Below are 15,940 nucleotides of genomic sequence, written 5' to 3'. Positions count from 1 at the left end.
GCCACCTCTGTTATCATTGTCTTTGGAAAGGATTAATGAGATTGTTGGATTAGGTCTGTTCCCTTAGTTAACTAAACTCTCAGAAAGGTGGGGATTCTTGGCTTACCATTATAGCCCCGGTGCACTGGGATCAACAACTCCCAAGCTATAAATCCAGAAAGAAATGAAACATTGAGGTGAAGAAATGAGTACAAGGGAAAACTCCTGGAATTGTATGTGTTTGCCACAGAACAAAATAAATTTGTTAGCTTCTTATGTATTATTTTGTTTGATTTATGTGAAGATTTAAAAAGTGGCTCACTCAGCCTATATCTTCTTAACTTGTCTCTTAAAGACTTAAGTTCTTTGACACTTAATTCTCCAGCTATGGACTAAGAGTCCAACCTAAACATGACTTGTAATTTTGATTTAGAATATCTTTTCACTGTTATTTTTGTCATAGGTAGAAAAATATAGGGGTCTCCAGCTCCAGATCTCTGTAGCTAGTGGTAGCTGAACAAACAGTGGCTTACAGCCATGTGGTTTGGGACAAGCTAGAAAAAGGTCCCTGACTTAGAGAAAGTGGACCTTAGTTCCCTTGTATAGAAAATGAGTGGGTTGGGCATAAAGTGTCTTCAGTCTCATGATTATGCTATTCAAACAAAACTAAAAAGCCAAGATGGAAAATCATTCTAGGAAGAGTTTTAATATTGTGCAGCTTTACCTTTTGATATTCTTTTTCCTCCTGACTCGGTTTCATTGTATAATAGATAATACATATCAGTTCTTGGAATGATATTGAACACTAATTCAAAACAGAGTGCCCATATGTGCTTTGGCTTAAATTTCATATAGATGAAAGAACTTTTCAATCCCTGGACCTCAGATACCCCTAAAGTGCTGTTGATTTTCTGTAAGAAGTCCTTGAGTCTTCCCCAGACATTTTGTAAAGCCCTATGAATGCTGTCTACCACAGGTATTATTATTTTAGAGTAAACATAAATGCTCTTGTAATTAATCAAGTATAGATTTATTTAATAGTACTAATAAATTAATGGCAGCTTTGATGAATGACATATTTTTGTTTGGCAGATTTTTTTTTTTTTTAAATATATATTTTATTGATTTTTTACAGAGAGGAGGGAGAGGGATAGAGAGTTAGAAACATCGATGAGAGAGAAACATCGATCAGCCGCCTCCTGCACACCCCCCACTGGGGACATGCCCGCAACCAAGGTACATGCCCTTGACTGGAATCGAACCTGGGACCCTTTGGTCCGCAGGCCGACGCTCTATCCACTGAGCCAAACCAGTCAGGCAGTTTGGCAGATATTAATAGTGAAACCACTACTGTTGATAGCTGAGAAATTTTTTTTAAATTAAAAACTGTTCCTCATAATCAGAGACTGAAAACTATTCTCTTGAAGAAACAAATGCTTTAAAAAACATATATGTTATTGATTTCAGAAAGGAAGGGAGAGCCCTAACTGGTTTGGCTCACTGGATAGAGCGTCAGCCTGCAGACTGAAGGGTCCCAGGTTTGATTCCGGTCAAGGGCATGTACCTTGGTTGCGGGCACATCCCCAGTGGGGAGTGTGCAGGAGGCAGCTGATTGATGTTTCTCTCTCATCAATGTTTCTATAACTCTCTATCCCTCTCCCTTCCTCTCTGTAAAAAAATCAATAAAATATATTTTTTTTAAAAAGAGGAAGGGAGAGGGAGAGAAAGAAACATCAATGATGAGAGAATCATTGATCGGCTGTCTCCTACATGCCCCCTACTAGGGATTGAGCCCGAAATATGGGCATGTGCCCTTGACGGGAATTGAACCTGGGACCCTTCAGTGTGTAGGCTGACACTATATCCACTGAGCCAAACCGGCTAGGGCAGTGGTCGGCAAACTGCGCCTCTCGAGCCACAAGTGGCTCTTTGGCCCCTTGAGTGTGGCTCTTCCACAAAATACCGACTTCTGCGCATGGGCCACGAAGTTTCAATCGCACTGTACGTGCGAGACCGCACGTGGTATTTTGTGGAAGAGCCACACTCAAGGGGCCAAAGAGCCGCATGTGGCTCGCGAGCCACGGTTTGCCAACCACAGGGCTAGGGCAAAAACATAGGCTTTTTAAACAAAAGGTTTTAATCATAGGTGACCAGGCTAAAAGAGGTATACCAATGGTTTTATACAGAATAACGAATGCTTTGCTTTCTCTGGTTTCTTTCCTTCTACCTAAGTAATGGTGTTCACCCAAACATTATGTCTAGTTTGGCAGCCTTGAACAGAAGCTGGCTTTGGCAGAACGGATTCGAGGTCATGTCCTGTCATTGGCACTGCAAATGTATGGCTGCCGTGTTATCCAGAAAGCTCTTGAATTTATTCCCTCAGACCAGCAGGTAATTGTAAGTTTCCCCTTTAACTTTTCTCTTGGTGTTTGATGTTTCTCCATGGCACATTTAGTGAACCCTCTAAACGTGCCAGCTTTTACTTTTCTTTTACAGTTTTTCTTTGGTGCTTGTGGCTGCCGTTCTGTGCATGGCAAGCATGAACTGTGCAATTTGTAAATTTATAGATCAGGTGTCTTGTGTTAAAACCAGTGGTTTCAAACACTCTTCAACAGTCTTTAGTAGGTGCAATTTTACAGGTCGTTTTTTGTTTGTCAAGACTTGAAGGCTGTAAAATACTAGTAACTTGTCATTTTCTTCAGCTTGAACTGACATTTCAACAAATCAAAACTTTAATCCAAACCACCTTCCATTTTCCTTCATTTACTCTCTCTTATTCATCCACCATACCACCATTTACCCAGTGAGTGTCTTCCCAGTGCAGTGGCTGGCCTGGCACATTGACCTGATGCCCACTTTGTGCCAGACACCAGCACAGAGATGACCAAGACTGATCCCTGCCCTCAGAGCGCAGTGGGGAAGAGCGATGGAAAGCAGTGGTGAGAGCATGTGCTCTGAGTCTTGAAGGAAGGGTTTAAAAAAAAAAACAAACCCAAACCTCACCAGAGGGTATTTTTTTCCCCATTGTTTTTTTAAAAAATATTTTTATTGCTTTCAGAGAGGAAGGGAGAGAGATGGAAACATCAGTGATGAGAGGGAATTATTGATCGGCTGCCTCCAGCACGTCCCACACTGAGGAGCACGCCCTACACTGGGGATCGAGCCCGAAATCCGGACATGTGCCTTTGACCAGAATCGAACCCAGGACCTTTCATTCCGTAGGCCGACGCTTTATCCACTGAGCCAAACTGGCTAGGAGTTCCTTTGAATTTTAGAGAGAATGGAAGGGAGGGAGGGGAGTGAGAGACAAGAGAAACATTGATGTGAGAGAGGTATATTGCTTGGTTGCCTCCCACATGCACCCTGATGGGCTGGGGATCAAACCTGCGATTCTTTGGTGCTTATGCCAGTGCTCTAACCACTGAGCAACATTGGCACTGGCTGAAGGAATGCTTTGCACGAGGAGAAGTCCACACTAAAGAGGAGTCAGACAGGAAAAGAGAAAAGGGACAGAAATTGAAAGTGTTGGGTACTGTGAGTGGGAGCTGACCAAGAAAGCACCTGCAGAGGCCAGTGATTCAGGAACAGTCACAGAGCAGGTCCATCCAGCCCCACAGAGACCACAGGGCCCAGGCAGCCAAATTAACCCCCAGGTAGGTGTGCTGCAAGCCTTGGGGTGCTTCTAATCTAGACCCTCAGCCTTTGGGCTCTGAACTCACTCAGCCCTTCTCAGTGGGAGGGGATGCCTTGTTCTGGCAATGATGAGCCACTTGCCCTCACTGAGAGCAAAGTTCAGTGATGAGGACCTTTGTTATGGACTCGAGTTCTGAGCCAGACAAAGCACCTGCCACCTCCAGTTCAAAGCAGAACAGAACAAAACACTGCATTGGTGTTGGTGATGGCAATTGAAGGAAGGGGGAGTCCAAAGTCCTTAATGCTGTCAGGCTCCTAGAAATGCGGGTCAGGAGGCTGGTGAAGGCAGGGGGAATGTTGGAGACGCACAGTAGCCTGGAGTTTGTTCAGTCAGTGCTCAGTACTGGAGACGCTGCAGTGATACGGTGTGGTGTGTGAAAGTAAATAGAAGCAGGGTGAGACTTACTACTAGTAGTTTTCTTCTAATGTTCATATTATTATGGTTTTAATTTTACCTGGGATTTTAGGGATGAAAATTTCATGGTCAAATCTCTCTTTAGTTTTCGAACATGGAAGTTTCTTTCTGTTATATATATTTTAACAACTTTAAAGCCCATTTACTGAAAGATATCAGGAATATTATAGTTTCCTGGCTATTTTTTCCATCTTTGCCCTCTCCCATGATTGTGATAACTTGTTGATTTGGTCTCCCAACTTTCCAGATTGCATTGTTTTCTGATTGGATCCCAACATTATAGTAGTTTTCTACCTTCCTTCCCATTCCCCCCAGCTGTTGTTCTTTCTATCCTGCATTTCTGTATATCTTTTCCTGGTCTGGTTTCTCTATGATAAATTGTTCTGGGTCTGAACTCCTCCTCCTGCTATTGATAATTTTTTGTTTTCCAGATACAAGTTTATTATTTTATGTGAAATGGTTTAATCTCTAGTGGTTTCTTTGGGCTCAAGAAAATATTTAGGGAAGCCACCTCCCCTTCATTTCCATGATAAGTCTTCTTTGCCTTTATATAGACATCATTCTCTACTTATCAGTCCCATAACTATATTTCCAGGATAAAGCTGGGGTTTTTTTTTTGACATTTGATTGCTTTAGGAAACTTTCCCAATTTTATTGCCTTTTGCTTGTCTTTGGCATTGTAACCTTGATTTTTTTTTTTTTAAATTAGAAAATTTCTTAGATGCCTTGACATATTCACCATCTCTGGAATTTAAGACATTGCATTCATAAACGTCACCATTTTAAACTGGCTCGTAGCCTTCCACCATAAATATGGAGTCATCACAGTGGAGCTAATATATAGAGATTGGGCATAGCAAAGACACTGGATAGTGAGTACCAGGTTCCAGACATGCGTGGTGCAGGTATTCAGGTTCAAGTTACATGAGACCCGAGGCAGCAAGTTTGGGGGAAGGTGTCTAGTCAGAATCTCATCATTCCGTTTTCTATACCCTTGTCATCTCCACTCATAACCTCCTCACACAAACCCCACAGTGCCTGTCCTGCTCCTGTATTCCCTGACTTTGGACACTTTTCATCAATTAATTGAGAGTACTGTTCCTGCTACATTGCAGTCACTATGGCCTGGTGGAAGTGTGTTGGCGTCACAGACCTGGGCTATAATTCTGGTTTAGTCACTATCTATAGTTTTAAATACCTTGCTTAACTCTTTGAGATTTAATTTCTTTTTTTAAAAAATTAATTAATTAATTTCCTAATCCTCACCCGAGGACCTTTCCCATTGATTTTTAGAGAGAGTGGAAGAGAGAGGGAAAGACAGAGAGAAGTATCGATGTTGAGAGAAACACATCGATTGGTTGCCTCCTGCATGATGCCTGACCAGGGCCTGGGCTGGGGGAGTTGCCTGCAACTGAGGTGCATGCCCTTTGAGTGGAATAATACCTGGGAGCCTTCGGTCCCCAGGCCGATGCTCAAGCCACTGAGCCAAACTGGCTAGAGCGAGATTTAATTTCTTTATATATAGGTTGCAAGGGGGTCTGGAGGATAATATATAATTGACAGGTGGTTTACTGACATACACTGTTTTGTCACACACAGGAACCATATTGCTTGGGTTTGAATCTTGGCAGTTTAGGTCTATGATTTTAACAAGTCATTTAATTTGTCTGTCTTGGGTTTTTTATTTCTTTAAAAAGTATTTTTTATTGTGCTCGCTTCGGCAACACATATACTAAAATTGGAACGATACAGAGAAGATTAGCATGGCCCCTGCGCAAGGATGACACGCAAATTCGTGAAGCGTTCCATATTTTTTGAGGCTGGGACGGCCCCTGCGAGGCTGCGACGGCCCCTGGGAAGCCGAGAAAAATACCACATGATCTCACTCATTTATGGATAATAAAGACCATTATAAACTGATGAACAAAAATAGATACAAAGGCAGAGCAGCATTGAACAGACTGTCAAACTACAGTGGGAAGCCTGGGGAGGTTTGGGGGGGTAAGAGATCAACCGAAGGACTTGTATGCATGCATATAAGAATAACCAATGGACACAAGACACTGGGGGGTAGGGGAGGCCGGGGGAATGTCAAGGGGGGGAAAAAGGAGACATGTGTAATACTCTTTGTAATACTTTAAGAAATAAAACAAAATTAAATTTTAAAAAAAGTATTTTTTATTCATTTAAAGGGGAGAGAGAGAGAGAGAGAGAGAGAGAGAGAGAGAGATTAGTGATGAGAGAGAATCATTGATTGGCTGCCTCCTGCATGCAAGTCCCACCCCCACCCCCACCACCCCCACCCCACCCCTACCCCTAATGAGGGATTGAACCTGAAACCCGGGCATGCACCCCACTCGGTTCATGGGTCGATGCTCATCCACTGAGCAACACTGGTGGGCTGTCTTGGTTTTCTTTCTTTTTTTTAAATATATTGATTTTTTACAGAGATAAAGGGAGAGGGATAGAGAGTTAGAAACATCAATGAGAGAGAAACATCGATCAGCTGCCTCCTGCACACTCCCCACTGGGGATGTGCCCGCAACCAAGGTACATGCCCTTGACCGGAATCGAACCAGGGACCCTTGAGTCTGCAGGCAGACGCTGTATCCACTGAGCCAAACCAGCTAGGGCTGTCTTGATTTTCTTATCTATAATAGTGTCTAGTCCAGCCATGGGCAAACTACGGCCCGTGGGCCATGAATAAAACTAAAAAAAAAAAAAAAAAGGACCGTACCCTTTTATGTAATGATGTTTACTTTGAATTTATATTAGTTCACACAAACACTCCATCCATGCTTTTGTTCTGGCCCTCCGGTCCAGTTTAAGAACCCATTGTGGCCCTCGAGTCAAAAAGTTTGCCCACCCCTGGTCTAGTCCATAGGATTATTATGAGGGTTCATTGAGTCAAAGGATGTTAAGCAGTTAGAGGTATGCCTAGCCTATTGTGAGCTCTAGATTAACAACTATCATTAATATTACATATCTCACAGAGCTGTCATAATAGAAACATGTTGAATTGCTTGTGAAATTCTCTAATGAGGTTTACTTGATATAGGCTCCATTCTATTTGAAGATGTCTGTATTAAAAAAATATATTTTGATTGATCTCAGGAAGGGAGAGGGAGAGAGAAATAGAAACATCAATGATAAGAGCGAATCATTGATCAGCTGCCTCCTGCATGCCCCTCCTACTGGGGATTGATCCTACAACCTGGGCATGTGCCCTTGACTGAAATCGAACCTGGGACCCTTCAGTCTGTAGGCCGATGCTCTATTCACTGAGTTGAACCAGCTAGGGCAAGATGTCTACATTTTTAATCTTCCAGAGGTCTTTTGCAAGTTAGAATAGTTTTTTAGACTTGTTACTGTTACAGGAGGTTTGCTAACATGTGGAAAAACTCTATTCATCATTTATTGCCATAGTGTGCCATCCCTGAGTTGTCCCACTTTCATTATCATGATTCTCTCCCTCTTCAGTGCTTTTGTGTTTGGTAAGGAGAACATTGATTGTCCAGCTGTTTGCTTGCTGTGATTCTGGTGGTGCTTTCTTTCCCTGTCTCCAATAGAATGAGATGGTTCGGGAACTAGATGGCCACGTCCTGAAGTGTGTGAAAGACCAGAATGGCAATCACGTGGTTCAGAAATGCATCGAATGTGTGCAGCCTCAGTCTTTGCAGTTTATTATTGATGCATTTAAGGGTCAGGTAAGTGACTTGGGAAAGAAATTTCGGAACAAATTGATGTGGTATTTTCACTGTGAGCTGAGAACAGGATAGAATTTTTGGAGTGTTCTCAAGTGCTGCAGTAAATTGTAGCTCTGTTCACTTGTGTCAGGTGCCTATCTCTGTGTACCCAAGTCTCTTTCTTCCTTTAAGTGTCTGTGGATCTTCTGTCATTACTGCACATGTCTGCTCATGTTGGGATGAGTTAGTCATCAAAGTTGTTAAAGGTAAATCTCATATTTGAAGAATAGATTTTTTTCCTTTGGTTAAGTACTATTTATGTTGATATTTTAAAGTTTTGATCACATTTTAAAAAACAAGGTGTTCCTGCTTAATTTTGGGGGGGATAGGATGGTGATCAGATTTATTTGAACTGTATTAAGTGACAATACAAGTAGCGATAGCTTCAAATTTTTCTGATTTAACTGTATGTCATAAGAGCCTATATGTGCCCCCCCCCTTTTTTTTTAATGCAGTGGACAGTTTAAAAATATATTTTTAATTGATTTTAGAGACGGGGGTGAAGGGAGGAATAGAGACAGGGGGAGAGAAACATTGATCGGCTTCCTCCTGCACACCCCATATTGAGGATTGAGCCCGAAACCCAGGCATCTGCCCTCACCAGGAATGGAACTGGTGACCCTTAAAAAAACCCCACAAAACCTTGTGTACTTACTCAACAGCCTATATAATAAAGCGGTAATATGCAAATTGACTATCACACCCTCGTACAAGATGGCCACCACAAGATGGCTGCCAGGGGAAGGCAGTTGGGGGGACCAGGCCTGCAGGGGAGGGCAGTTAGGGGCGACTGGGCCTGCAGGGGAGGGCAGTGGGTGGGGGGGAGGACCAGGCCTGCAGGGGAGGGCAGTTAGGGGTGATCAGGCCTGCAGGGGAGGGCAGTTTGGGGTGACCAAGGCTGGCAGGGGAGGGCATTTGGGGGCGACCAGGCCAGCAGGGGTGGGCAGTTGGGGACAATTGGGCTGGTAGGGGAGCAGTTAAGCATCGATCCGGCTGACAGGGGAGTGGTTAGGGGGTTATCAGGCTGGCAGGCAGAAGCGGTTAGGGGCAATCAGGCAGACAAGCAGATGAGCGGTTGGGAGCTAGCAGTCCCGGATTGTGAGAGGGATGTCCGACTACCCTGTGGGAGCGGGCCTAAACCGGCAGTCGGATATCCCCTGAGGGGTCACAGATTGGAGAGAGTGCAGGCTGGGCTGAGGGGACACACACACACACACACACACACACACACACACACCAGTGCATGAATTTTATGCACCGGGCCTCTAGTTATATTATATAACTGGAGTAAACTGTAGAAGCCCACAGTATTATAATTAAATATTTAAAACATAATGTTGAGTGAAATAAGTTGTTTCAGACTGTTTGTGTTTATCATATTTATAATGTTCTAATTGTTCAGAACCATACAGTATACCATTAAACTATTTAGTTTTGCACATGAAGCTACATACATAAAATCTACACTTATACAAGACAAACATGCAAATTGACCGTAACTTCGCTACGGCTTAAGCCACGCCCGTCAGCCAATCCGAGTGACTATATGCAAATTAACCCAACCAAGATGGCGGCAGCCGCGGTGGGCTCTGAGTCCACTCAAAGCAACCGAGTTTCAATTATAGAAGGTAAATAAACCCCAGATATCTGTTCAGCTAGCCGTGGCCACAGAGCTGGAGCGAGCAAGAGTGGGTTGTCCCTGGTGATGGAGGAAGCCAAGCTTCCCTCCCGCCCACCCTGGCCGGCTCTGAGCTCCTCTCAAGGCTGCAAAGTTTCAATTATAGAAGGTAAATAAATCCCAGAATAAAAAAGAAAAAAGAAAAAAAGGAGAGGCTGGGAGCTTCCATTGCCTGTGGGGCTTGGCCAGCCTGAAAACGGCCCTCAGCCCCTCACCCAGGCTGGCCAAACCTCCATGGGGTGAGGGTCCTCACTTGGGGGGGGCTTGGCCAGCCTGCAAAACAGCCATCAGCCCCTCACCCAGGCACCCCAGTGGGAACCCCCACCCTGAAGGGGGTGTGACTGGCCTGAAAACAGCCATCAGCCCCTCACCCAGGCTGGCCAGGCACCCCAGTGGGGACCCCCACCCTCAAGGGGGTGTGACCAGCCTGCAAACACCCATCAGTTCCTCACCCAGGCTGGCCAGGCACCCCAGTGGCTCCCCCACCCTGATCCGGTACACCCTTCAGTGCAACCAGCTGGCCCCCATCCGTGCACCAGGCCTCTATCCTATATAATAAAAGGGTAATATGCAAACTGACCCTAATAGCAGAACAACTGGGAATGACTGGTCACTATGACACACACTAATCACCAGGGGGCAGATGCTCAATGCAGGAGCTGCCCCCTGGTGGTCAGTGTGCTCCCACAGGGGGAGCTCTGCTCAGCCACAAGCCAGGCTGACTGCTGCCAGTACAGTGGTAGTGGTGGGAGCTTCTCCCGCCTCCTCAGCAGCACTAAGGATGTCCGACTGCAGCTTAGGCCTGCTCCCTGCTGGCAAGTGGACATCCCCTGAGGGCTGCCGGGCTGCCAGAGGGATGTCTGACTGCCAGCTTGGGCCCAATCCCCCAGGGAGCGGGCCTAAGCCAGCAGGTGGATATCCTCCGAGGGGTCCCAGACTGCAAGAGGGCATAGGCTGGGCTGAGGAACTCTCCCCCCCCCCCCCCACCCCGAGTGCACAAATTTTTGTGCACTGGGCCTCTAGTCATATATAAAGCGCTTAGTGCAGTGACTGACAGTAAACATTTAATAAGTGTTAGCTGTTGTTACTGTTCTTACAATTATTGTCATGATTTTTTTTCTTAAAAAAAAATATTTTATTGATTTTAGGAAGGGAAAGGGAGAGAGAGAATATCAATGAGAGAAAATCCATTGATTTGCTGCCTCCTGCCCACCTCCTACTAGGGATTGAGCTTGCAACCCAGGCATGTGCCCTTGACTGGAATCAAGCCAGGGACCCTTCAGTTCACAGGCCGATGCTCTATCCACTGAGCTAAACTAGCTAGGACTCATTCTTTTCTTTTTTCCTTTTTTTATAATATATATTTTATTGATTTTTTACAGAGAGGAAGGGAGAGGGATAGAGAGTTAGAAACATCAATGAGAGAGAAACATTGATCAGCTGCCTTTTGCACACCCCCTACCGGGGATGTGCCCACAACCAAGGTACATGCCCTTGACCGGAATCGAACCTGGGACCCTTCAGTCTGCAGGCTGAGGCTCTATCCACTGAGCCAAACCGGTTAGGGCTAGGACTCATTCTTTTTACATTTTCTATTTTTATTGATTTCAGAGGGGAAGGAAAAGGGAGAGAGACAGAAACATCAATGATGGGAATCATTGATTGGCTTTCTCCTGTACACCACCTACTGGGGTGGGAACCTGCAACCTGGGCATGTGCCCCGACCACTAATTGAACTATGACTTCCTGGTTCATAGGTCGACACTTAACCACTGAGCCACACTAGCTAGGCTATACTTGTTTTTAAAATCCTCACAATGAGGATATTTTTTCTTTAGAGAGTGTTGGGGGAGGGGTTTTTTGGGGAGAGAGAGATTGATTGATTGGTTGCCACTCGCATTCGCCCCAACTGGGGCCAGTGATCAAATCTGCAACCCAGGTTCGTGTCCTTGACCAGGAATAGAACTGTGACCTTTTGGTTTACTGGCCGACACTCTTAACCACTAAGCCACACCAGTAGGACAGTTGTCATTATACTTGACTAGAGGCCCGGTGCATGAAATTCGTGCACTCGGTAGGGTGGCGGCTCCCTCAACCCTGCACCCTTTCACAGTCTGGGAGCCCTTGGGGGATATCCAATTGATGGCTTAGGCCTGCTCCCCCTAGGCCTAAGCCGGCAGTTGGATGTCCTTAGTGCTGCTGCGGAGGCGAGAGAGGCTACCGCCACCACTGCTGTGCTCACCAGCTGTGAGCCCAGCTTCTGGCTGAGCGGTGCTCCCCTGTGGGAGCGCACTGACCACCAGTGGGCAGCCCCTGCATTGAGCGTCTGTCCCCTGGTGATCAGTGCCCGTCATAGCGACCAGTCATTCTGCTGTTTGGTTGATTTGCATGTAAGACTTTTATTTTATAGGATAACAGATCTGAGGTGCAAGTTTGACTAGGAAGGGCAGAATTGAGATAGGACACCTGAAGCCTGTGTCTTATCTTGCACCAGACCCAATAAAAGAGCTCTACACCCCAGTTCGATTCAGAACATTACTTTGTGATTATGTGAAAGCACTTAAGATTTGATCGCAGACCTTTTTCTGTTTGTTTTGTGTTTTTTTATTTTGTTTGTTTTTTGCCTCTGTCCTTTGACACAGTGAACTCTTAACTAAGTGTTTTTCATGATCTTGACTAATTCTGCTCTTTTCTAGGCTTCTTGGAAAAGTATTTTTCATCTCTGAATTTATGTACATGTGACTTCCTAGAGTAGTTAAGAAATGGGCTTCCATATACACCTTATTATTTGTAGAGAGAACTTAATGTAATATTTATAATTTGGGCTTTTGAATCAGACTAGGACATCATATCCTGGCTCTATCATTTACTGCTTGTATGCCTGCACATCGTGTAGACTTAAAGGGTCTCTGATTTTCTCATCTGTATGCAGAGAATACATTCATGATTGTCTCTCAAGGTCATGGAGAAGATTAGTGGGATTATGTATATTAATATGAAGCATTAAAAGAAGCAGCTGTCATTTTGGCTTTCTTATATTTGTCTGCCCTAGGTATTTGCTTTGTCCACGCATCCTTACGGTTGCCGAGTGATTCAACGGATCCTGGAGCACTGCCTCCCTGACCAGACACTGCCTATCTTAGAGGAGCTGCACCAGCACACCGAGCAACTTGTGCAGGTAGTGGAGTTGCCAGTAGAGTAACTGCAAACACCTGGGGGCTCGTGCAGGCCCAGAGCTTGTGTGTTTTCTCAGCACAGGTATCCGTTCCAGTAAAGGTTAATGTTAATGTGTTTAAAATGCCCACTGAAGCTTTGGGCAGGTTTTCATTTATACCAGCCTGCTTATTGTTTTGTGAATATGGGTAGTGACTAGAGCCTGGCCTTGGAGCAAAGAGGATGTGCCTGCCAGAGCTCTGCTTTGGACTCACTAGCTATGTCATCATGGGCAGGTCATTTAATTTGTCTGGGTCTGTTTCATTGTTTAAAACGAACTAAGTGGATTAATTGATTTCTTTCTAGCTTTGATACTTTGTCTTTCATCTACCACTAAAAATTTCTTCCACATCATACTAACCATTTGTCCATTTTCTACATGTAGAATGTTATACTGAAGAAATTTTTTTTTAAAGCCATAATTTGTTTCTACTTAAAATTTCAAGAGACTTTAAAAAGGCTCAAAGGCCCAAAGATGTCCTGGAGCAGTTTTTTTTTGTTTTGTAGGTGTGTGTTTTTGGTGAGAAGTATGATATTGTAAATTATTAATTAGTCATTGTAGAAGAATTTGAAAGTGCAGAAAGCAGCAACAAAAGAAAAGAAATGATCCATAATCCTACCATCCAGAAGCAAACACATTTGGCATTGGCCATTAAAAAAAATACTACTTGTATGTTCTTAATTTTTTACATCTTACAAATAAATATTTTTGCCTTTAGAATTGTTTGCATACATTTATTCTCTCAAAGATCTTCCACTTTAGATGAATGAGTAAATCCATTATATATTTGTAATATTATTTAATCAGGCATTGTCTGTTTTGTTGGACATAAGCTTTGTTTCCAGTTTTTCGCTGTACATAGATAGGTACAGTGAAATTTGTACTTTTTTTATTCCTACCTCCCTAGCCCCCCGCCACCCCCTTTTTTTCCCTCCAGTTTTGAGGAGGCTTGCTTTTTTGTAGATAATACTTTATGAAGAACCCAACTAGATCTTTTGGGCATAAATATATTAGAAATATTCTATTGTGTAATAGTGATGTATTCCTATTTTGTGATCATAGGAAAATTGTCATTACCTATTTAAAAATTCTTATGTGTTCATTAGTATTCATGTAAGCCATCATAATGCTACAGGAAAATAGGTGTTGATTAGATGTAAGGATTTTGGTAATCCACTGAACTCATTTCTATATGAATTTTATTTCTTTTGCTGTTTCTCAAACAGGATCAATATGGAAATTATGTAATCCAACATGTATTGGAGCATGGTCGTCCTGAGGATAAAAGTAAAATTGTAGCAGAAATTCGAGGCAATGTACTCGTATTGAGTCAGCACAAATTTGCAAGGTACGGGCTTTGAATTACAATAAGTTTTTTAGAAGAGAGGATTAAATAGTATTTTAGGTCTAGAGAGAAAAATAATTTTCATTCTTTTAAAAAAATGTTTATTTTTCTTAAAGTATGCATAGTTTAATTAAAACATTAGATTGTTTGATTATAAAGTATAAAATATAAGAAGTCCTGTAGTGGGCTCCTCATTTCCTTAGAGTCAGCCCATAATATAAATTTTGTTCTTTGGTAAACAACTTTCATTAACTTATTTGTTCGGAATTGTGACATGTTCTTTTTTTTTTTTTTTTAAATATATTTTATTGATTTTTTGCAGAGAGGAAGGGAGAGAGATAGAGAGTTAGAAACATCGATGAGAGAGAAACATCGACCAGCTGCCTCCTGCACATCTCCTACTGGGGATGTGCCCGCAACCCAGGTACATGCCCTTGACCGGAATCGAACCTGGGACCCTTCAGTCCGCAGGCCAACGCTCTATCCACTGAGCCAAACCGGTTTCGGCTGTGACATGTTCTTTACTCAGTTTCCTCTTTCGCACCTGAATTACGAGGCAGTATATCGTATCTGTGTATAGGCCTTTGTATTCTTAGAATCTCTTTCTCATTCTTCATATTGCCAGCTCAAGAATAAAATGCACTAGTTATTCCCAGGTTGTGAAAGATGCCTAGATAACTTATAAGTAGCAGGGGTTGGAGAAGAAATTTATGGCCCTCCAATGGCCTAGTGGTATGGTCTTCTAAATAGAATTTGCATATGCTGCCATACACATAACATAGTAGTTCATATTTTTGGGATATTTTTCTTCTCTGGTTTTTAGGATAAATTTCAAGGCACATGTGACGTAATCTTGATGTTTTTAAATGGCTTATTTTTAGTTTGTAAAAATCTTATACCATTATAGCATGGAAAATACAGAAAAGAAATAAAAAGAGTCATTGTCTCAATAGCCTAACCATATTAGGGACATCTCTTAGAGCTTGTGTTACCCCCCACCCCCCCTACTTCCCCCATGACCAGAGAAAATAGGGATCAGAATCTCTTAGGTCTCTTCTTTGGGTCACTGTCCTATCACCCTTGGATATAGCATAGTGTTAATATTACAATAGCCTTGTGTTCAGATAAGGACCGAGCAGCTATTGTGGGCACTGCTGTCCCACAGATAACAATTATAAATTATGGACAAAATGCCAAAAAAACTATGAAGGCATTAGAGAATAAACAAGAGCAGGCAGAATGGAGGGTGGGAGTGGGACTGTTGATACTTGGAAGCAGGTAATTGCACTGAGGAAAATGCCCTTCCTCCATTTAAATTTTTTTCTTTTTACTATATTAAGATATAATTGACATACAACAATGTGCAACTTTGAGGTAAATAATGTGTTGGTTTGATACATTTATATATTGCATTATAACTACAGTTGCATTAGCTAGCACCTTAATGTCACATTAAGACATTATGTTGAGAACCATTATGATCTAGTCTCTTAGCAGCTTTGAAGTTTATAATACAGTATTGTTGACTATAATCAGGAAATTTCCTGTTTTTATTGGCCTTTAGCGTATAGGCCCTTCCAAGTCTGCTCCATGCTGGGCTCCTAAATTGGGATGGAAAATCTCTAGAATTCCCAGAAGGCAGAGTTTGGGGCACTCATGGCAGTAGAACTGACAAAAAATGACAGGGAAGAGATCTGGAAAGGAAGAGAGCCATGGAGGAGGTGGGGAGGCCTATATTGGAACTTCCCAAGTATCTGGTTGACTCCTAAATTACATTTGCACGGGATACACTCTAGGCAGCCCAACGAAGGCTAAAAGAAAGAAACTGAGAGTTCACCTGCTGCCTCCTGTATGGGAGAAGTTTGCAGTT

General features: G+C 43.1%; 1 protein-coding gene and 2 non-coding genes across 13 annotated transcripts in view; all 3 read left to right on the top strand.

The window, feature by feature from the left end:
• Positions 1-15,940, top strand: part of PUM1 (pumilio RNA binding family member 1) — a 123,148-nt gene that overhangs the window by 99,616 nt on the left and 7,592 nt on the right. For 8 of the 11 annotated variants that reach the window (XM_070404577.1, XM_070404576.1, XM_070404568.1 and 5 more), the window contains 4 exons: positions 2,242-2,376; positions 7,657-7,794; positions 12,564-12,689; positions 13,952-14,073. In XM_070404577.1, the coding sequence (XP_070260678.1) occupies positions 2,242-2,376; positions 7,657-7,794; positions 12,564-12,689; positions 13,952-14,073 (521 nt within the window). The remainder of the gene's footprint in view (positions 1-2,241; positions 2,377-7,656; positions 7,795-12,563; positions 12,690-13,951; positions 14,074-15,940) is intronic. The other 3 variants (XM_070404573.1, XM_070404575.1, XM_070404569.1) reach the window with 1 other exon arrangement.
• LOC139004648 (small nucleolar RNA SNORD103/SNORD85) lies at positions 3,731-3,815 on the top strand. Its single transcript, XR_011470500.1, has one exon. It is a non-coding gene; the product is annotated as a small nucleolar RNA SNORD103/SNORD85 (small nucleolar RNA).
• LOC139004487 (U6 spliceosomal RNA) lies at positions 5,796-5,902 on the top strand. Its single transcript, XR_011470369.1, has one exon. It is a non-coding gene; the product is annotated as a U6 spliceosomal RNA (small nuclear RNA).

Source organism: Myotis yumanensis, unplaced genomic scaffold (assembly GCF_028538775.1).
Source record: "Myotis yumanensis isolate MYYU_CA2020_CCGP unplaced genomic scaffold, mMyoYum1.0.hap1 SCAF_2, whole genome shotgun sequence".
In the NCBI taxonomy this organism is placed as follows: Eukaryota; Metazoa; Chordata; class Mammalia; order Chiroptera; family Vespertilionidae; genus Myotis; species Myotis yumanensis.
Note: the sequence above shows the minus strand (reverse complement) of the source record. Positions and strands in the feature narration are given on the sequence as shown.